Source organism: Ambystoma mexicanum, chromosome 6q (genome assembly GCF_040938575.1).
Source record: "Ambystoma mexicanum isolate Mex_15411 chromosome 6q, UKY_AmexF1_1, whole genome shotgun sequence".
Classification (NCBI taxonomy): Eukaryota; Metazoa; Chordata; class Amphibia; order Caudata; family Ambystomatidae; genus Ambystoma; species Ambystoma mexicanum.
Genome location: NC_090937.1, coordinates 183,484,328 through 183,506,772, shown reverse-complemented (window position 1 = coordinate 183,506,772; position 22,445 = coordinate 183,484,328). Strand labels below are relative to the sequence as shown.

Sequence of the window (22,445 nt, the reverse complement as noted above, 5' to 3'; positions counted from 1 at the left end):
GAGTGGTGCTTGATGTGAGGTCTGCTTGGGCATGCATGCTTGGGAATTTTCCCAGGCCACGTAATTCAAAGCATATCAGCAAGATGAAGGACTTGGCCTATATCCTGGCCAAACGCAGAATTGCAATGTGTTGGAAGGCAGCCCATAGGCCTAGAATGGAGACATGGTGGGCGGACCTCTTGAGATGGGCAGAAGCAGAAACTGCAGTATGGTTTGAATCTGCCACCAGGGGGGGAGAGGAGGAAGTGGGCCCCCTGATAGCCTGGAGGCAACTGGTGACCTCTATGGCAAACCCCCACCAGGTCAATCATAAAACCGAAGACTCAGACGAGTCGACAAGCACTGAGATTCCTGAGGATGCCCATGTAGATGACACGGATGAGACGGCTCGAGTTTGTGGGGAGCGAGGGCGGAGGACGGAGAATAACATTGTATAACGTGATGGTTTGATATTGATTATGAACGTCCTAAAAAGTTGTAATGTTTGGTGTTTTGTTTTAAAATAATAAAAACCTATTAAAAAAAAAACACGGTCACCCACGCGGCACCTAGGAGCCTCCACCCGCTTCCTATCTGCAGCTGCCTTCATAGACTGGGCCTCCCGTAGGTGGGTGAGGGTCTGGGCATGGACTGTGACAAGGTCGTGGGCACAGGCAATGGCAGCAGGAGTACTGGATGTTGTTCAATCAGGGAACGGAATGGTGCAAGGATGTTGGCTATAAAGGGAGTAGAAAGGGGAAAACCCGGTGGAGGAGTGCAAGGTGTTGTTTTATGTGAACTCAGCGAGGGGAAGCAAACTGAGCCAGGATTTCTGATGCTGAAGAGACCGACAACGCAAGTACTGCTCCAAAGCCTGTTTCACCCTCTCTGTCTGCCCATCGGTCTCTGGGTGGTAAGCGGAGGAGAACCGTGCATCGATGCCAAGAAGTTTGGTAAGGGCCTGCCAAAAGCGGGACGTGAACTGTGATCCACGATCTGACACGAGAACCGTAGGTAGTCCGAACAGACAAAAGATTGACTTGAAGAACATTCTGGCCAAAGCGGGGGCGGAAGGGATACCTGTACAAGGAATAAAGCGGTCCATCTAAGTATAAGAATCCACCACCACCCAAATCGTGTCATAACCTTGTGTTCGAGGCAAATCAGTAATCCGATCCATTGTGACTGTATGCCAGGGCCTTGGGGGTACCGGTAGTGGTTGGAGCAGTCCTAGTGAGCGACCCCGGCATGATTTACACTGAGCCCACACCGAACAGGTGTTCACGTAGTTCTCTACATCGCGTCTCATCGACGGCCACCAGCACCAACGTTTTAGCAGATCTAGGGTACGTTGTTGCCCCGAGTGCCCGTTGATGGCAGCGTCGTGAGACCATTCTAACGCCTGGTTACGGGTGTCACTAGTGGGCAAGAAAAGTTTCCCATGTACGAAGGGCAGTCCGTCCTGGTAAACAGGATCCCACTCCGTTAGTGTGTGAGGATGTTACGAGACCCATTGGCGTATACCGGACAACATGGGTTGTGAGGCAGTACAGGCACAGACTACGTGACCCTGCTCTAACAACGTATCTGGAAAAGATGGGCGTGACACACCCCCTGGGGAACGTGATAATGCATCCTCCTTCCCGTGGATCACCCCCGGCCTATGTTTGATCAAGAAGTCGTAGGCCGTAAAAACAGAATCCAACGTACTTGCCGGCTGTTCACACATTTAAGGGAAGCGAGATCTTGTAGATTCCTGTGATCAGTGTACACAATTGTTTGGTGTTTAGCCCCCAGAAGGTGGTGTCTTCAGACTTGAAACGCGTCCTTGATGGCAAGGAGCTCTTTCTCAGTGACCGTGTAGTGTGCTTCAGTGAACGTGAATTTACATCAATGGTACGCCACCGAGTGTAGGTGGCCAGTCGTCGGGCATGGTTGGGAAAGGACAGCCCCTAATGCAAAGGATGAAGCGTCAGCTTCTACGACAAAAGGGAGTTCTGGATCTGGATGTTTGAGGACTGGGGCTGTGGTGAAGGATGTTTTAAGAGACTGAAAGGCTGCCTGATGTACGGTGGACCAATGGAAAGGGACAAGAGGACTGGTCAAGGCTGTTTAAGGGGCAACAATGGAAGAGAAACCTGCAATAAAACACAGATAAAAATTAGCAAATCCTAGGAATGACTGTAGTGTCTTAAGATTCACCAGAACAGGCCAATCCGTGATTGCGCGTATCTTGGACTGATTCATAGTCCGTCCTCCTGGTGATATATGGAACCCCAAGAACTCTACTTCTTTTGTATGAAATTGGCATTTTTCAGGTTTAGCAAATAGTGCATTCTTGCTTAGTCGGGATAACACTTCTCTGACATGGATTATATGTTCCTCCAGGGAAGGGGAGAACACAAGAATATCATCTAGATAGATTACGACGTAAGTGTCTAAGATGTTGCTGAACACATCATTTATGAAACGTTGAAAAGTGGCTGGGGCATTACATAACCCAAAGGGCATCACTGTATACTCAAATAACCCTTGACTGGTGCAGAATGCTGTCTTCCACTCATCCCCTTGCCGCATACGGATCAGATTGTACGCCCCCCCGGAGATCCAGTTTGGTGTAAATGGAGGCATGTGTTAGTCTGTCTAAGAGCGTGGCAATGAGAGGGATGGGGTAGCGGTTCTTGATCGTGATGGAGTTTAGCCGCCTGTAGTCCACACCAGGGTGAAGATCCCCCTCTTTTTTTCGGGACAAGAAATATAGGGCTTGCTGCGGGTGAAGTTGAGGGTCGGATGTGGCCCAGACGTAAGGCTTGTATTCCTTTAGGGCCAGCTCTTCGGATGGTGACGGAGAATACATCCGGCCCTTTGGTATTGAAGCACCGGGGACCAGGTCTATGGGGCAATCGTATGGCCTATGTGGCGGCAGGCCCTCTGCCGAATGCCTTGTCAAACACAGCTTGGAAGTCATGATATGCTGTGGGTATACCGGCTAGGACTGCACCCACCATAAGCGGGACCGTAGGTGATTCGTTGTCCTCGCCAATTGCCAGAAAGGCAACAGCCCCAAGGGCTCGTGCAGGGTTGGGCATTCCCTCGGGTTCCACAAGACAGTAATGTTGGCATGTTTCGGATTCAAAAAGAACTTGACCTGTACCCCAGTTAATCAACGGGTTATGTTGTCGTAACCAGGGGATGCCTAAAATGACCCCGAATTGAGGTGTGTAAATGAGGTCGAAGGAAAGCATTTCCTTATGGGTACCCTGTATGACTACCTCAAGGGGGGCGGTTTGTTGCTTGATTGGGCCGGAAGCGAGGGAGGTCCCATCGACAGCCTGTACCGGCTCGGGGTGTTTCTTAGCGATCAGTGGTAAGTTAAGTGTATTGGCCATTGTGATATCTATAAAGCAACCAGTAGCCCCTGAGTCAATCACAATATGTACAGAATGTGTGCAGTCACTGGTAGGTTTTAACAGAGCTTGGACTATGATTGGTCTTATGGGACCGAAAGTGGGGATGGCTTCAGAGGGGATCTGAGAAGAGCTTGTCCGTACCCCCACTTTCAAGGGCGAGCTTTCTGAAAACCCTGGTTCTTGTCCTTTGGGCGACGAGGGCACTCCTTGACATAATGCCCATTGAGACCGCAGTAAAAACAGGCATTGTCTGTTCTGCTTTCTCGTTCAACATGGGTTATGGCACTACGTATCCCACCTACTTGCATGGGTTCACTGGATGCATCTGGTGGAGAAAGAGAGTGATTGCCAGAAAGGCCAGCTTCTGCCCGACGCTCGGTTCTTCGGGCGTCTACCTGCAAAGCCAGTTCGACCAAATCGGAGTAAACGGCTGGAAGAGATGGTACTACCGAGAGGGTGTCTTTCATAGCGCTACATGATCCCTTATAGAACACCACGGCCTTCTTGTTCTCGGGCCAGGATGTTTCTGCAGACAACTGATTGAAAAGTGTTACATATTCAATCAGGGTTTGTCTGCCCTGAGTAAGATCCAACAGTTCCAGGTCCCGGGATTGAGCCTTGTACCCAGTGTCAAATACCTTGGCTATCTCGCTCACCAAGAGGTCAAAATCGTAGAGGGCTGGATGGTCGTTTTCTAGCAAAGGATTTGCCCAGGTTGCTGCCACACCCGTCAAATGGGAAAGCAAAAAGACGGCCTTGGTGGTAGTCAGGGAACGCCTGCGGTCGGCAGAGGAAGTGAAGCTTACCCTGATTTAGGAATGTGCGATACTTTCTGGGATCGCCATGGTACCTTTCCGGGGCTGCTAGAGGGAATGGGGTGGGAACCACCACTGGAACAGGAGCTGCGGAGGTCATGGAGGGACCTGGGTTTTGGGGTGTAGTATCCCCAAACTCGGAATCTGCTGGTAATGGGTGGCGTGCACTCTGTAGGGAGTCGAGGCGGTGGTGGATTGCAGTTGTGGCTGCAGCCATGTCTGTCCTAAGGGCCGTGACGGCTTGCATTAGAGCGGCCACGGGATCTCCGGCTGAGGCTTCCATAATCTGGACGACCAGTCAGGCTTCACAGTCTGTTCTAATCTTGATGGTCGTCTAGATTATAGAACCTCTGTCCCCAAGTACCACACGGGAAGATAGTAAAACACCTGCCCGTGCAATCCTTGAGGCCACAGGTGTTGAGTGCCGTCAGACCGGAACCAGGAACGCCGGAAGGACCCCTGACCACTACAAGGCAAGCAATGAGTACATATAAGACAATGGCAATGCAGTATGTAATCAGAACACCAGAGAGGCACCACAATAAGGCTTCCCTAGATGGAGGGGGAACGGATGCCTACCATACCCCGGGTGGGACAATGGGGGACAATGGGGGCAGGAGCCTGCAGATAACGGGCGGCAGCAGGGGGCGGGTGAAGTCTGAAGTAGCACTCTGGTTGGAGTATTAACACCTGAGCCGGCAGAGAGGACCAAAGATCAGTGTGCCAAGTAGGTTGATCTGTAAGCAGTCCTACAAACAATCCAAAGTCAGAAGCCAGCAGGTAACGACAAGTCCAGGGGAATCCAGATCAAAACCAGGTAACAGAGCCAAGAGTCGGAGGTTCCAGAAAAGACAAAACAGTGTGACAGTTCGAGGGAGAGACAAAGGAATCCGCAAAGCTGTCCGTAGTCAAGGTAGCCGTAGATATCAAAGGAACGAAGCGCCAAACAGTACTCGTAAATAGCAGCTGTGAAGCGTTGTTTGAGCGCTTACCTAGTCCTTTTAACTGCACTGACGAGTCATGTGACCTGAGTCACATGACGCATGCTCCGTGTCACGTGTTGATATCAGGTACTCGTTTCTTCCTGATCAAGTGACATGGAGAACAACGCGAAACCAGGTAGTGCAGATGTCCACGGCACACCGTTGAATAACGCCATGGTACTTGCCAGTGGAGGAACGGTCACAAGGATCTCAGGTGACCGTCCAAGCCTCTCCTCTTCCGGGTGTGCTGGATCTGAGCACCAAACTGCTGCCGTCGGGTATGTGGAGGTAAACGGGATATAGAGGGGGTTTGGTGGGTACCTAAAGGGGCACCGAGGCTGCAAGAACGGGGTCTTGTGACAGGAGACATGACAGTGGGACCAAGCATGATTTGCATGTGGTCTTTCCCCTTCTGTAATGGCTTGGCAGGCGAACAACAATGGCCTGGAGGGTTTCCCAGAGCAACCCTCCAGGCTACAAAACCATTATATTAAAAAAGACAGTCACAAGGGGTTAAGATTCCTTCTAAACCTTCCAGCCATCACCTCTTTGTTTTTACTCGGAAGGTTGGCCACCTCCTAGGGACATAGAAACGTACTATTTGATTGGTCTTCCCAGGAACACCACTCTGTCCAGTTTCACATTCTCTGTCGACAGGCATTCGTGACCATGTGATTGGTTCTCTGGCTCCGGTCCACTTTCCCTCTACCCCCCCGAGTGCCCGTAGGATTGGCTTGCCACCCTTTCATTATATCACCCAGTGGTGTCTTAGCTGCTTTGGTTTGCCCGTGACGAGCAACTTAAACCCCGTCTCCCTCCTCCCCAACCCGTGGTGTCGATCGTGTTCAGGATAGGTTTCCCGGACAAGCCCCACCCTGGGGGCATTCTCTGCTAAATGTGTTTTATAACATAGGAAGGTTCCCTGGGCTGATGGTATACACAGTGCATCCCTACCCCCACATTTCCCAGCAAGGCCTTCTCTCATGGTGTGACTGCTGTTTGTTTGTGTACCTGTGTTTTTTTCCCCCCCTAGGAGGTGCTCCCTCCTCTCTTGCTTACTCTCGTAGGGGGTAGGTGCGCCTCCTATCTGGCACTGAGTTAGTACCTTTTAATACACTTTACATGTGCTTTAGTCCTTTCCCAAAACCTTTGTCTATGATTTACTTTTTCTAAAGTGTATATTTTTCATTTAATCCTTTTGTGTACTTGTGGGCTGCCGACCTGCATTTCATGACCACCTTGCTCCTCTAAGTAAAGTCTGACTGCTCTATCACCAAGGTGAGAGTCAGGTCTAACTTGGTGATTAACCCTTCCTAACACTGGACGTTTCGTTTTTCTATGCTCTCCACAACAGAAACAGGAGCAATCTCCCTACCAGCTGGTGTGGGACATTTGCATTGATTTGTGGTAGAAAACTGCAATTTAGTGGCTACATGGTTTCATTGCCCCTGCCCCCTCCTACAAGAGCACAACCGTTGAATGATTTTGTCATGTTTGTTGATGTCGGAATTGGTTTTCTGAGTGAGCTGATTCTTTTTGATTTTTTTTTTCACCTCAATGTTGTTGACAATCATAGTTTATTTGTTTCAACATATTTCATAAAATGGCACATTTGCATTGCATGTGCTAAGGACATCTTTGATTGCATGCAGGTACATATGACTGTTTATGTCACATATTGACGTTCAAATTAAGTTGGTTTGCTTACCTATACCCTTATTTGTAAACCCCTGCCCCTCTAATCTGTTTTCCAACAGTGTAGCCATGCGTGAATGCTGGCTGGTGAGTGGGGATAAGCCCCAGCAGCGGATCAAGCTTCCCCACTTGGAGACAGTGGCAATCGGTCGAGGGCCCAAGACTGAGATACGGGACAAGAAATGTTCCAGGGTACAGGGTAAGTAAAACAGTGGATGCAACTTTTCTATTTTTGCATATTTATGAATCGTTTTCCATCTGCACACGAGTGCACCATTCCTTGGAAGACTACCTTAGCCATACCTTTCACAATATTCACAGATATCGCTACTTACAGAGCCATCAAAAGGGCCACCCCCAATAACCAGACCAGGGAAAGCAACACAAATCATCAGTGCTAGAAAGACTTTCAGCAAACAGGTTTACCCTCCCACAGATGGACCTTCAAACACATTGAATGTGTAACTTTGCAACATTTGTAACCGGATAATTTCTCTCTTGTACAGTATCGCCTCATAGAAACCTTTCAAAACCTCCCAAAAGAAGAAAGTAAGCTAGATGGTTCACCCTCAAACTAAACTGTATGAAAATAAAAATCGTAAACTGAAGAAACCATGGAGAAACAATTAAAATCTACCCAGCAACAATTCTACTTTTACAGGGCAGAAGTCCTCCAAATGAAGAACACGCACTACTCCGAAAGCATTGATTCGGCAAAACCCAACCAAAGGGAAATGTTAAAGATCATCCAAGACTTAAAAAAACTGAAAGCCTACAACACAACTCCAATTCCGAATCAACAACTATGTGGTTAGATTGCTGCACGTTACAACAGCAAGATCCTTAACATCCAGGAACACACTTGACAATAAAGGATGCTCAAACTTCTATTTCACTAACACCCTGCTTACGTCTCCGTCCATCTCCTCACCAACCACATTAATCTCCTTTCCACTGCAGACTACCATCTTGTTACCATTGAGTCATGCAACCCAACCGGATCTCTCCAGAAGATACGTGCCCTCCAAACTATTGCAAACCCACCATTAAAACATCCTGAATTCACAACTATTTTCATATCCTTCCTAAATGAATCCATCAGCACCCTTGGTGTCCCATGTAAGGAAGGCATGGTATCAAACAGTGAAGACAGACACAAGTGATCACAGTTCAAGAGTGTTTATTGAACTTCAATGGGTTGGATAAACGCCTATCTAACCCTAAATCTAAGGATCGGAGCAAGCTACAACCATCTAGATCCAAAGGTGATGTCCGTGCCCTGGCCACCTGAGAGAGATCCCCGGGGACTAGCTGGTCCTATACCAGAGGCGGAATGATGGAGTTTGGGGGAGGGCGTAGTCCTTGCCCCCCTGCAGTGTGCATTGTATATGACTGCTGGTACCATTGTCTCTTCCACTGTACCTGTCAGCCCGCTTATTGCAAAAGTTCTCTTGAATCTTTTTCAGAACAACAACTTCCAGAAAGTAGTGGGGCACAACCAAGAAAATCCAGACTGGAACTAAGGGAATGGACTAGACACAGAAATCCTCCCCAAACCTAGTTGGAAACATAACTCCTCACAGAAAGAAAAACAAGCAGCCTGAGCACAGGGCTGCCAACACACAATTGAAAAGGCGTGTGCTAAATGCCTTTAAGAGGAAGTCCCATCCCTCCTTGAAATGTCTTACCCAGAGGTTGGCGATGGGGAGCATATGACATGGGGGAGGCACTAGGAGTGTTGGCAGGGAGTAGGCTGATCTCTTAAAAATACAGCCAACTGTGGTAAACCAGAAGGAGTAGAAGTGGTGCCATGTTCAAGGGTTCTTTATTCAAATTAAAATGCCTTCCTAGCTCTTCTGTTATGCCTAACAAACTAAAAAGTAAAGGTGGTCGTCAAAGTTCAAAAGAATTAGTCCTTAGTCCTAATCCTATTAGGTAACTGGCCCTACCACTTAGGAAACAAATAACAAAAAGAAGACCAGAGCAATAGCTGTTTTGGCTTCTGCCTGGCTCAACACTTCCAAGAAGGCTGTATTTTCAAAGTTCATCTTTTTTAATTTTGTTTATTTTATTTCCATCAATTTCTTGCAGTACAGTCCTCTCGGCAGACTCTGTAATACATATTTCATATGGTTCCCTTTTCTCAGAACACAATTCCACCATTTCTGCCTTGGTGCTTGATGGTGTCTGTGTCTTGTTTTTAAACATGTAAACCCTCCAGGTTCTCTCTGCTCCCAGTTCTGTTAACTATGTTTCGTGCTTCCAGGACTCCCTAAAGTCCTCTGGCCCTCTTGACAGGCTTGTTTTTGCAGGGCCTCAGTGGGGCGTCTGCCTTTTTGGGGTTTCCGGGCTTTCCTAATACTTAACAAAAATAAATAAAAAATATATATATATATTTTTATTACATTTTACATTATAACAATAAACGATAACAAAACAACACAATAGTGTACATGATCATATTCCAGTATCTGTTCTCAATATTCCCTACAACATGCCAACCCCCACCCCCAAACCAGCCTGTGCATAGTGTCTTAATTGCTGATGCTTGTTAATCTGCTTAGAATCACATGCTGTGCGTATAGTTCGACATCCAGTGGTAGCTGCAGAGTATTGCATCTTGTCTTTCGGGGACCGAAAGCGACGTCGGCATAGGCGTGTCTGTAACACTATCCTTATCGTGACGTGTAGTGTACCCAAAATCCCTCACGTGCCGAGGTCCATCAGATTATTTTTTTCCACCCAAATTACTGGTCGCCCTATTTCAGAGCTCTTTCATAAGAGACTTTATCACTTTGTCAATCGACAATCATATTAAGTCATTTCAACAGTGGTTCCTGCACTTCGCCGAAGACTGCGGTGGACTTTCGATGCCTAAGATCCGGCGGCAGAGCCATCCACGTGACCGGGCCCTCTGGCCGGCCTACACAGTAGGGAGAGTGGGGTCGGGGTGGCCATATCATTTCAGCTATGTCTCTCCTCTTTCCCCTCGTATGCCCTCTAGGTCTGGTCATTGCATTTATTGCCTTTCGCTATGGAAAGAACACCATTTAGGTTTTGCCCCTCTTGCAGGGCCAGATATCCTTGGAAGGACGAGCACTAGTGCAATAATTGTCTACCCCTTCACCACGATGAAGCACGGTGCGCGGCCTGTAAACTACTGCGCCCTAAACCGCTTAAGGAGCACCACGTTAAGCGGTGGTCGGCCTACGGCATGTCGTGGGCTGGCCTGATGTTAGTCACGCTGTGGGGATAACACCCGGCGACAGGGGCGTACAAGATCGAAGCCACACTAAACACACAACCCCAACCCCGGTTTCGGCAGTACCATCGAAACGGGTGAAAGCACCAAAATGACCGCCGAAAATTTCGACGGAATCCTCTGATCTTCAAGTTCAACGGCCTTCCCCCGCATCCGCAGCACCGTCTTGCGACTGGGCCTTCTAAACCAAAGAGCGCTACTTCCAAAACACATCCGGCCATCGAAGCGCACGTAGTTGACACTCCGACGCTCCAGAAGGCCCCGGTAGGAGAAAAATCTACCGCTAGGCCTCCTAGTCAACCGGCACATCGGCTCGATTCGCTGAACATCTCCGAAAGCATCGCTAGGATTGCATCGGCAGTGAGGCTGAAGGAGAGGTCTAAGGAGACGACGAATCGCAAGGAGCGGTCTGCGGACAAGACGCGCCTCAGCGCCCCGATGCTTGCTAGGGCTACGAAGATGGATCTGTGCATTTGTCTAGAGCTATTGGAGACAAATTCCGGCGCCGTAGGGAGGAAAATAAAAAATGTCCACTCTTTTGGTTCATCTAGATGGACCAGAGAAAAATTTGAAAGGTGTATGAACAGGTTGGACAAGTTTGTCTCGTTTTTCAGAGCAACCTACACCCAAGAGACCTCGGGAGGACCCTCCCTCTGTGCCTGCTTCAAATTATCTAGGAAAATTAGGACCTTCTCAGGAGGATTACACTTCCATCCATCCCAAAGACGAGATCCAGATGGACACTTATCAGGACATTTATGATGAGGAGGAGTATGCCAACTTCCTACAGAACTACATTGTGGATGACCAGGCAGATCCCACAGGATACTAGGAGGACAGTCACCAGGGTGAGACGGAACCATGGGCCTCCCCACTCACGACCAAGACCCTGATGTCCTATGTTTGGATTCCCCTCCCTCCACTCCGGCCCGCCAAGCTTCCCCAGTGGACGATCAGATGGCGTTCAAAGCAAAATTGAGGATGTCGGCTGAATACTTTCAGATAGCCACCCTGGAGGCTTTGCCTGAAAAGGACTTTGTGGAAGATATCCTCAAAGAAAAGCCCCCTCCAGACAGGCCATACCTCTTCTCAATTCTATCAAGAGGAGACTGGCTCCTTCCTTGATCACGGCAGCCTTGACTAGGGCAGTAAATCTGAGGGTGGAGAGATTATTTCACTCATCACCTACTGACCCTACATACATTAAGGGCCATGCCACCCCAACTCACTAGTGGTTACCACCACCCATAAACTGGCAAGGGTCTCCCTTGCTACAGGAGAGGCACCTCCTGATAAGGAGTCAAAGAGGCTGTATGCCTTGGGAAAACGGATCACCACAGCAACTGCCTTTTCCATGCGCATAGCAAACACTCCATTGCTTGCTAGTTATGCCGATGCACAGTGGAACCTACTGCAGGAGGGCCTCCAAGAGGTACCTGAGCCCGCTAGAACCAAGTTACTTGCCATCGTAACCGAGGGCAGGCAGGTCAACCAAACCGTACCGAAGAACACGCTGGATGCTGCGGAGACGGGAGGAAGAGCACTAGCTCAAGGCACCCTGCTGAAACGGCATGCTTGGCTTAGGAACCCGGGTTTCAAGCCGGAAACCCAGGCAGCTCTTATAAGCCTGTTGTGGAGACAAATCTCTTTGGTAAAGCAGTCGATGATGCCCTTGTGACTGCCAAAAAGGAGCAAATCACCCAAAAGCCCTCCCCCAGAGGGGAAGCGGCTGCTGCAGGTCCTTTCGGTGCCAATCCTGTTCCAATCAAAAATTATATAATACAGGAAATGCCTGGGACTCTGGACAGGCATCCAGCACCCCTGCCAACTATCCACCCAGGGGACAGCGGCACGGGAAAGGCAGAGGCCCCAACTACAGGGGTACTACAGCCTCTGGTCAGAAATGACCTACAATCCAGGTCCCCTCCCATGTCACCGCTGTCGGGGGGACGCTTAACATCAGACCATTGGGTTCTCAAGACGGTCGCCCACGAATACTGTGTGGAATTCGCCCGACCACCACAATTCAGACTGCCCAAAGCACGGCGCCTGACGCCAGACCATCTGCGAATCCTGATACAAGAGGTGGAAGCACTTCTGGAAAAGGACGCCATAGAAGCCGTTCCTATTCTTCAGGTAAACCGGGGTATTTATTCAGTGTACTTCCTTTTACCCAAAAAGGACCTCACCATGCACCCTGTACTAGACTTGCGCCCAGCGGACAAATTCGTCAAACCTCAAAAGTTTCGTATGGTAATTCTGCAGGAAGTAATCCTATTGTAAAAACAGGGGGATTACATGGCAACACTGGACAGGAAAGATGCATACTTTCATATTTCAATGTTGCCAGGCACAGAAAATATCTAAGGTTCATGATAGAGGACCGGCACTATCAATTCAAAGTACTCCCCTTTGGCATTGCCTCAGAGCCAAGGGTGTTTACAAAGGTTCTGGTGTAGCTGCAGCACACCTGCACAGACTAGCTGTCCCGGTTTACCCTTACCTCGACAACTGGCTCATAACAGGGGACTCCTACGAAATATGCCTATTGAATACTCGGAAGACAATAGACCTCTTGTTCAGTCTGCATCAACGAGAAGAAATTCAGCTTAGACCCCAGTCAGGTCAAAAACATTCTAGTGGGCTCTAATTCGGACCAAAGACTGCATTGTCTTCCCCTCTGAACATGCTGTTTCAGATCCCTCAATATGTAGCCCGTCGGGAAGTGACGGTACGCAAGGCCATGCGACTGCTAGGAATGATGGCGTCCTGCATTTATTTAGTTCCTCACACCCGGCTGCGCATGCGTCCCATTCAAGAGGGGCTCTTGAAAGGGAAGACCTTCACCACCCCTGCAGTAGAAGCCACTCAAATGACAGACGCATCTCTCACGGGGTGGGGGCTCATCTGCTACAGCAGACAGCACATGGAGTGTGGTCCCCTCAAGTAGAGTCCAACCACATAAACCTGTTGGAGCTATTGGCAGTATTCAAAGCACTAAAGGCCTTTCAGACACAGCTACAGGGGAAGACAGTTCTGATTTTGACAGACAGCCATGTATTACCTGAACAAACAAAGGGGCACACACTCACCAGGGCTATCCAAGCTGTCCCAAAACATTTGGTTGTGGGCTCTCAAACACAAGATGTTCCTCCTGTCCCAACATGTTCCCAGCGAACTCCACCTTCTAGCCGACGAGATTTTCCACTGCCCAGAGTACGAATGGCACCTACATGAAGACATCGTCTCCAACGTCTTCGCAGAACTGGGCTTCCCAGAGATAGACTTGTTTGCCACTCAAGAGAACACCCAATGCCTAGATTACGCCTCCAGGTATACCCAGAACCGCTCGAAGGGGAACAGACTCTGGATAACATGGTCAGGGAAATTTGTTTATGCTTTTCCCCCCCCGACTCCCCTACTCAACAAGATCGTGCACAAGATGCACCAGGAACCAGTCACCATGATATTGGTGGCCCCCATGTGGGCCCGCCAACCCTGGTTCTCTCATCTGATGGAGATGTCCCTCTCCCCTCCTATGAAGTTTCCTTGCCCGTACAACATGTTGTCTCAGGACAAAGGAGAAACACTTCACCCATGCCCGCAAACTCTGAACTTAGCGGCCTGGCTCCTGAGGTCCTAGAGTTCGGACACCTTCAAATCCTTTAGAGATGCATGGATATACTTAGGGAAGCTAGGAAACCTAACACCCGGTATTGCTATTCCAGTAAGTGGAAACGCTTTGTCATCTGGTGCAATACCAAGGGCATCAACCCGATTGACTGCTCTCCTACCCACATTGTGTTGTATCTACACACTTGTTAGATTCGGGACTGGTTTTTAATTCCCTAAAGGTTCACCTAGCTGCTCTCTCAGCCTAAAATACCTGTTATTAAGGTTTTTATAGAAGGGGTTCAGAGAATTCATCCCCCCGTCTCTAACCCAGCTCCCCGATGGGATCTAAACGTAGTATTGACCAGACTCATGGGGTCTCCCTTTGAACCAATGCATAAAGCAAGTCTAAAATACCTTACTTACAAGACAGCCTTCCTATTGGCTATAACCTCTATTAGAAGGGTTAGTGAACTTCAGGCCCTGTCAGTTCTAGACCCTTTTGTTACAGTCCACAGGGATAAGGTGGTTCTGCGCACGCATCGCCGATTCGCGCGTAAATTCATTTAGAAAGTTCCATGTGAACCAATCAATTGAACTACCCACTTTCTTCCAGAATCCCACTAGCATGGCCAAAACAAGCATACACACACACACTAGATGTGCGTAGGGCAGTCATGTTTTACCTGGAAAGAACAAAACCACTGAGGAAGACAAACCGGTTTTTTGTTTCAGTGGCAGCTGGTAGATAACGGGATCCTGTCTCTAAATCAGCTATCTCAAGGTGGATTGTCAAATGCATCACACTATGTTATACTCTTGCTAAGAGAGAACTGCCCTTCAAGCCTAGAGTACACTCTACTCGGAGCACTGTGGCTTCCATAGCATTCATTGCAAATGTTCCCCTTGAGTCCATTTGCAAAGGGGGGACCTGGAGTTCTATACACACATTTACAAAACACTATTGCCTAGACCAGAGGTCTTCAAACTGTGGTGCGCGCCCCCCTCCTAGGGGGGGCATCAAAGCCCAGCATGAATTGTAAAAAAAAAAAAAGTTTCTTTTTTTTTTAGATTGGAGGAGGGGGCAGCTCACATGGTCAGACTGGACCATAAAACGGTCTTAGGCACCAATGAAAACATGGCCAGCAGTTGCAAATGGCTATTCAGTCCTTTAGTCACAGGCTGTTTGAATAGTACCCAAGGGGTTGTTTTTTATTCAAATGTAAACAAATTGTGATATTTAAAGAATATTTATTCAGCAACAATGGTCAAAACTACTAGCTGCATAGTGAAGCAACTTCTCAAACTGGCCCACATTGGCCAAAAAAGTGGCCCATTTTGATTGGCCTACACTAGCATTTTGCATTTTTGGTACAGTCATCGCCCTATTGCCCAGTCCAAGCCTGCCGACTCATCCATAATGGGTGAGGGGGCATCCACCCACTGGCCACCTGACCCATTATGGAGGACCCAGCCCAGTGAAACACTGAGCACTCCCTCTGCTGCTTTTTCCAGCTGAGGGAGTGCTCCTGGGCTGGCTGAACTGTCAAAGGTAAACACTGTTTGTCTTTGACAGTTCATTTGCCCAGCCGCACATGATCACTGAGCCATGCAACGTTGGGGGTGTTTTGCTTCGCCAGCCTTGCATAGCTCATTGGAAATGCTGCCTGGGGCACTGCATGTATGTATGTGCGAGGGGGTGCTCCTGCGCCTCCTCGCACATACGGGCAGAGTAATCTGGAACGGGGCATTTTAGCAACCATGCGCAGGCCCCTGCAGAAGGTAAGTTCATGGCGATTTATTTTTTATTTAAATGTGTATGGATGTGTGTATGTTTGTGTTATGGGAAAGTGGTCGGAGCAGGGTGGGCGGCAGCACTGGGAAAGTGGTGGGAGTATGGTGGGGGAGAGCCCAGGGTCTGTACTGGGAGTAGGGTGCGGCGACGGTACACAAAAGTTCATAGCGATTTCTACATACTGTCCATCCGGCACTTTTAGGGGGGCCCGGCCTGCCCAAACTTGGCTAAGGGGGGCCAGAGCCAAAAAAGTTTGAAGACCACTGGCCTAGACTCTCATTCTAGATCTGATTCTCAGGTGGGACAAGCAGTACTAAGACATCTTTTCACTACTGTTCCTTCTCACAACCCACCTCCAACTCCGCGTACTGCTCGCCAGTCTATGCCCAGCATGTGATTCTAATTAGATTAACGAGCATCAGAAGACATGCATTACTCACTTTAATAGCATTTCTGATGATTGTATCTGCTTAGATTCACATGCGCCCACCCTGCCCTCCTCCACCCCGCTAGGGTGGAAGAAACATAGACGTCTTACTACTTTTTCTCTTTATGTACTCACTCACAATAGCCTTGGGCTCCCTCATGGCAGGAAAAATACAATCGGAGGGACCTCGGCGCGTGAGGGATTTTGGGTACACTACACGTCACGATAGGGATAGTGTTACAGACACGCCTATGCCGATGCTCCCTTTCGGTGCCCGAAAGACAAGATGCAATACTCCGTGGCTGCCACTGGATGTCGGACTATATGCACAGCATGTGAATCTAAGCAGATACAATCATCAGAAATGCTATTACGGTGAGTAATGCATGTCATATACTTTCCAATCGCACTATCTCTACTTATTCTGATGTATCTTGCTTCGCAACTTCCCCTTTATCAAAAGTAAACAGAGTCACAGTCCGAGCAATCCACCTTTGGATGTCCTACCCTAATTCTTGCTTTTGTTCACCCAGCCCCTTTTCCCATACCCCAGTTTCTGCTGTTGCCCATTTTTTCAAATCTTCCCACCATCTGACAATGCTCGGTTTCTTTGTGTCCTTCCACCTAATGGCTATGCTGCGTTTAGCTAGTATATACATCAGATCCTTGATCTTGTTCAGTGGTTTATTCTTCATGCTCCTCTTGTAGCGGCCAAGCATGCATACCTCTGGGGATTGTATTTCAAGTTCTATACCTCCTTGGGCCGCTTTATGTGCTACTTCTCTCCAGAACACCTGAACTACTGGTCATCCCCAGAACATGTGCACAAAACCTGCCTCTCCTTCCCTGCGTCTAGGACATTCTTGTTTGCCTGCTCCCTTGAATTTTGCAATGGCAGCTGGTGTGAGGTATGCCCTCTGTGTAATGTAAAGTTGTATTAGTTGAATGATGCTGAGTTGCTCTCACACCTTTAACTGCGCCACAGTGAGTTAATAGGTGCAGTGATTACATTGTGTTTCCATTCAAAAAAGCCTTGACTGTGTTGGTAGTTTCATGTTTCTGCTGTTTACTTGATTATCATAACGTCTTTACTGGTCGAAAATCATGGGGTTAGATCCCACCTCTGTGTCTGGTTCTACGTCTATCGTCCGTTGAACAATTTGGTATTTTCAAACCCCCATGTTCATAGGGCCTTTGCAATATACTCAGCGCTACCAGTGGCGTAACACAAAATTTGGGGGCCCCCCTGCGAGCCATGCTGAGGGGGCCCCCCCAACTCGGCAACAAATCACGGGTCGCGCCACACTCTGGGCCGGCCTAGATTGTCACGCTAGCGCAATATACACAAACGTGCTGCTGAAGGGGTATGCCACACACTGCACAAGGAGAAAGATATAAAGAACAAGTTACTTACCTGTAACTGTTGTTCTCCAGCATGGGTCTGGCATGGATTCCCATGCTCATGAATATTTCCCGTTGTCAGGCCGGGAATCCTCTGTAAATAAAAAAATCAGTATCAGTTTCTGATCTGTCTTTCTCAGTAGTAACCAATCACTGGTCTCTGGGTCATACTGCCCCCAGCCAATGACTGCCCACTCCCTAAGCCCCGCCTCTGGCAGCCATCTTCAGATTTGGTAGCGCGCAAAGTGGCAGTATGACCAAGTGAAGAGCCGCAGAGGAGTAGGAGGGAGGGTTTGCATGTGAATCCATGCCAGACCCATGCTGGAGAACAACAGTTACAGGTAAGTAACTTGTTCATTCTCCAGCATGGGGTCTGGCATGGATTCACATGCTCATGAATATAAGAATACATAGCAGTAAACACATGCACAACCAACGGGAGGTGGAAAAAAGACTCAACATTAAGCATTACATCAAAACTCAACATTAAGCAGTTCTTACCTCCTCACCAGACTCGCCTTAGGCGAACAAGTTGCGCAGCACCGCCTGGCCGACCCTGGACACCTCCCTGGAATCCCGGTCGATGCAGTAGAATCTAGTGAAGGTGTGCGTCGACTTACACGTAGCAGCCCTGCAGATGTCCAGCAGGGGCACACCAGACAAGAACGCTGTGGTAGCAGCGATGTCTCTGGTCGAATGGGCTCTCGGACGGCCAGGCAACGGTCGGTTTGCCAACCGATGACAGTGCGTGATGCAGGCGTAGAGCCATCTGGAAATGGAAGCCTTCGAGAGAGCCTTCCCTTGGTTCACAGGTCCAAAGTTCACAAAAAGCTGTGATGTCTTCCGAAAACTCTTTGTGCGGTCCACGTAGAACTTCAGCGCTCTAGCCACATCCAGCGAGTGCAAAGTCCTCTCGGCCGGTGACGAAGGCAATGAGAAGAAAACAGGTAACACCAGGGGCTCGTTGAGGTGGAAGACTGACGGCACCTTGGGCATAAAAGAGGGGTGCGTCCTCAGCACTACCCTCGTGTCGTGAAAAGTCAAGTATGGAGGCTTGCAGGATAGGGCCTGGATCTCTCCCACTCGCCGTGCGGAGGTGATGGCCACAAGAAATGCAGTCTTCCACAACAGGAATTTCAACAGTGCCGAATGCAGGGGCCCGAATGGCGCCCCCATGAGCCTGGTCAGCACCAAGTTGAGTTCCAACGCCGGGGCAGGGGCCTTCACCGGCGGGAACGATCGGAACAGTCCCTTCATAAATTCCTTCACCAGGCGATGGGACCACAAGGACGCCCGTCCTGTGATTCTGGTGTGAGATCGCAGCCAGATGTAGCTTGAGGGAGGCGTGAGCCAGTCTAGCCTTGGCCAGCGACAATAGGTACGGCAGCACTTGAGGGGCCGTAATCCGTAGAGGGTTAATCTTCTGTGCACGGCACCAGACAGAGAACCTCTTCCACTTATGTCCGTAGCACTTGAGAGTTGAGGACGCCCTGGCTTTTGCAAGGACCTCTCTGCAGTCAGCCGGGATATCGTACCCTCCAAACTCTAGTGCTGCAGGAGCCAGGCCTGCAAGTTCAGCGACTCCGGGTCGTGATGAAGTATGGCGCCTCCTTCTCTGGAGAGAAGATCCGCGTCCGTCGGCAGTTTGACTGGTGGGGACGCTGACAAGTCCAGAAGGTCCGGGAACCAGATCTGCCTCGGCCACGCCGGTGCGACTAGGATCATCCTGCACCGGAACCTCTTGAGCTGGTTGACGAGTCGGATTAGCAATGGCAACGAAGGGAACGCATATAGGAACAGGCCGTCATAGGGGAATGAGAAAGCATCGCCCATGCTCCTCGGCTGGGGAAACCTGCTGACGAACCTCTGGCACTTGGACTTCGTCGCCGTCGCGAACAGGTCGATCTGCGGTTTTCCCCATCGTCGGAAGAGTCGATCCACTTGATCCTGACGTAGTTCCCACTCGTGGCACGAGCGCAGATCCCTGCTGAGTGAGTCGGCGATGGTGTTCTTTATCCCTGCCAGATGAAAAGGCACCAGAAACATCCCTTGGGCGCCAGCCCAATGCCACACATCCTTGGCTTCCTTGGAGAGGGCTGGGGATCTGGTTCCTCCCTGCTTCCGGATGTAGAACATCGTGGTGGTGTTGTCGGTGAAGATTCTCACCACCTTGCCTTTGAGGGACGGGAGAAAAGACCTGAGAGCCCAGAACACTGCACTGAGCTCCAGGATGTTGATGTGGAGCGTCTTCTCCTCCGGGAGCCAAAGGCCTCTCGCGTGAAGTTCTTCGGTGTGTGCTCCCCACCCTTCCAGGGAGGCATCCGTCGTCACCGTTATCTGGTGGGATGGGGTCTGAAAGTCTGTGCCCGCCATCAGATGAGTGCGGGTGCCCCACCACCGGATAGCTCGTCGGAAGGTCTCGTCGAGCGGGATCCTGTCCTCGAAGCTGCCCGTCGCCTGGATCCAGCAGGAGTCGAGGAATTCTTGCAGATGGCGCATCCGAAGCCTGCACAGCCGCACAAGATATATGCAGGAGGACATCATCCCGAGGAGGGACTTGGTGGACCTTACCCTGGCCACGTCCGTGGCCAGCAGACGCTGCACCTTGCCCAGGATGGCCTTCGTCCTTTCCTCCGACGGCGAGGCCAGACGCGCCGCTGTGTCGAGCTTGGCTCCCAGAAACAGTGCGACTTGCGACGGGACCAGGTGGGATTTGGGAAAGTTGATGGAGAATCCCAGGTCTGTGAGCAGCTGGACGGTATTTGCTGTGTGATCCACGGCGAGCTCCCTTGTCCTTGCTCGGATGACCCAGTCGTCCAGGTAGGGGTAGACGTGGATCCCCTGCAGGCGCAGCCGCGCCGCCATCGGTGCGAGGCACTTGGTGAACACCCTGGGTGCCGACTTCAATCCGAACGGGAGGGCCTTGAACTGGTAGTGCCGTCCTTGGACCACGAACCTGAGGAACTTTCGGTGTCCTTTCAGAATGGGGATGTGGAAGTACGCATCCTCCAAATCCAACGACAACCGGAAATCGCCCTCCTCCAGCTGTCCCAGCACGTGCTAGAGGGTGACCATCCGGAACTTCTGTGCCTTGCTGTACTTGTTCGGTCGTCGCAGGTCCAGGATGGGGCGCCATCCTCCTGTCTTCTTTTTCACTAGGAAGTACCTTGAGTATACTCCGGAGACCTGGAGCCTCTTCGGGACGAGCTCGATGGCACCTTTTTTGAGCAACGCCCTTACCTCCAATAGCAGTTGAGGGACGTGATTTTCCTTCCTGACCACGGGTGGAATGCGGGGGCACTTTCTTAGAAATTTGAGGGTGTGCCCCTGGGCGGGGGCATCCAGCACCCAACGGTCAGTGGAGATGGACTCCCACACGCTGATGAACTTCGCCAGCCGGCCTCCCACCGGGGTGCTTCGGTGGGGGCCCGACACCGCTGTCGGTTCAATCTTGCTTGGAGGACGCCTTGCCGCCTTGACCTCCCTGGCGACGACGGCGGGGCCCACACGATTTGCCTCGTCCTCTATAGGCTTCCTGTGACGAGGAGCTGGCCGCTTGGCGGTACGTAGAGAAGCCACCGCCGAATCCCTGCTTGCCTCCGGTGCTCCGAAAAGAACGGCCTTCGTTGCCGGAGAACGCCTAGGGTTATAGCTGTCTCTGTGTCCGCCTTGATGGCTTGGAGGGACTCATCCACCTGTTTTCCCAAACAGGTTGTTCCCGTCGAACGGCATGGCCAACACCTTGGCTTATGCATCCTGGCGGAAATCCATCGCCTTGAGCCAACCTCGTCTAAGGCAAACGCCGTTGCCTAGCTGGCGGAAACCGGTGTCGGCAATGTCCGTTGCCACCGTAATGGCATGGTCTGACGCCACTTCGCCTTCTTGCAAGATCTCCAGGGCCTCGGCCCTCTTGTCATCCGGTAGGAAGTCCAACAGGGGGGGCTATCTTGTACCATAACTCCCTGTCGTAGCGGGCCACGATCGCTAGGGCGTTGGCCGCCTTAATCGTTGTTGCCGCCAACGAGATAACTTGTCGTCCCATTGCGTCCAGCTTCTTCCCTTCCCTTCCAGCTTCTTGAGGCCGATGCCCTCCCGCTTTCTTCTTGGATGCCGCTGAGACGACCGAGTCAGGGGTCGGTTGTGCCCTAAGGCACAAAGGGGCCGCGTCGGGGACCCGGTACTTCTTCTCGTACCGATCCCTCTTGGCAGGCGTTGTAGACGGGTTCTTGCGAAGGGTGAGACCCTCGTCCCAGATATCATCCAGCAGAGGCACGGCGAGAACTGCCTTCCTCTTGGCCTCGCGCCGTTGGTAAAGGAAACCTTCCTTCTTCTTCTCTCCGGGGCAGAGCTGAAAAAGCTCGGATGCCCTGGCGATCATTGCATGGAAAGATCCGATCTCGTCGGATGGGGAGGCCCGGGCTGGCAATGGTGTCTGTTCCTGTGTCATCCCCAGTGACGGGGGACGTGGGTAAAGGCCGAGCAGCCTGCGAGGGCTGAGAAGGCGGGGCCGGATGGATCCGTCTTCTCTTGTTCGGGGGGCTTCCTGCCGGGCCCAGCTCTGGTTCCTCCGTCGAGCCTGGTTCCGGATCCTCCGTCAGTGGTAAGGGCAATCTCGTCCATGTTATGTTAATGTTAATTGAACTTGGTAAAGCACATGTACACCCAAAGGCATCTTGGCGCTGGCTTGGCGTTGGTCCTTATCTCCGAACATAAGGATTGTATTGCCAACAAAATGGCCACCGAGTTATCCTGCGGCTCCGGAAGCGATGAGCGCGACGGGTGACTAGGACCCTCGCCGGTGCTGCCGTCACCCTTGTCGGGATCCCTCCCGTGGGGAAGGTCCTCTTCGACGCCCTCGTCGAGGCCCTCTAAGACTTCTACCAGCTCCTCCTCGGATACTGTGTCCATGTCCACAATGGTCACCGGCCCCCCCTGCCTCTTTTTCCGCCGGGGACTTCACGGGGGCCTTTTCGATGGGTCTGAAAGAGGCGTCCCTCCGCTGAGGCAGGGAGACTCTGGGCCCCGAGGTCGCCTCCACTGGTGTAGCCTCCACAGGCTGCACCAGG

General features: G+C 50.7%; 1 protein-coding gene across 3 annotated transcripts in view; it reads left to right on the top strand.

The window, feature by feature from the left end:
* Positions 1-22,445, top strand: part of APTX (aprataxin) — a 620,836-nt gene that overhangs the window by 40,015 nt on the left and 558,376 nt on the right. For all 3 annotated transcript variants that reach the window (XM_069630613.1, XM_069630612.1, XM_069630614.1), the window contains exon 2: positions 6,945-7,081. In XM_069630613.1, the coding sequence (XP_069486714.1) occupies positions 6,952-7,081 (130 nt within the window). In that variant the 5' untranslated portion in view covers positions 6,945-6,951. The remainder of the gene's footprint in view (positions 1-6,944; positions 7,082-22,445) is intronic.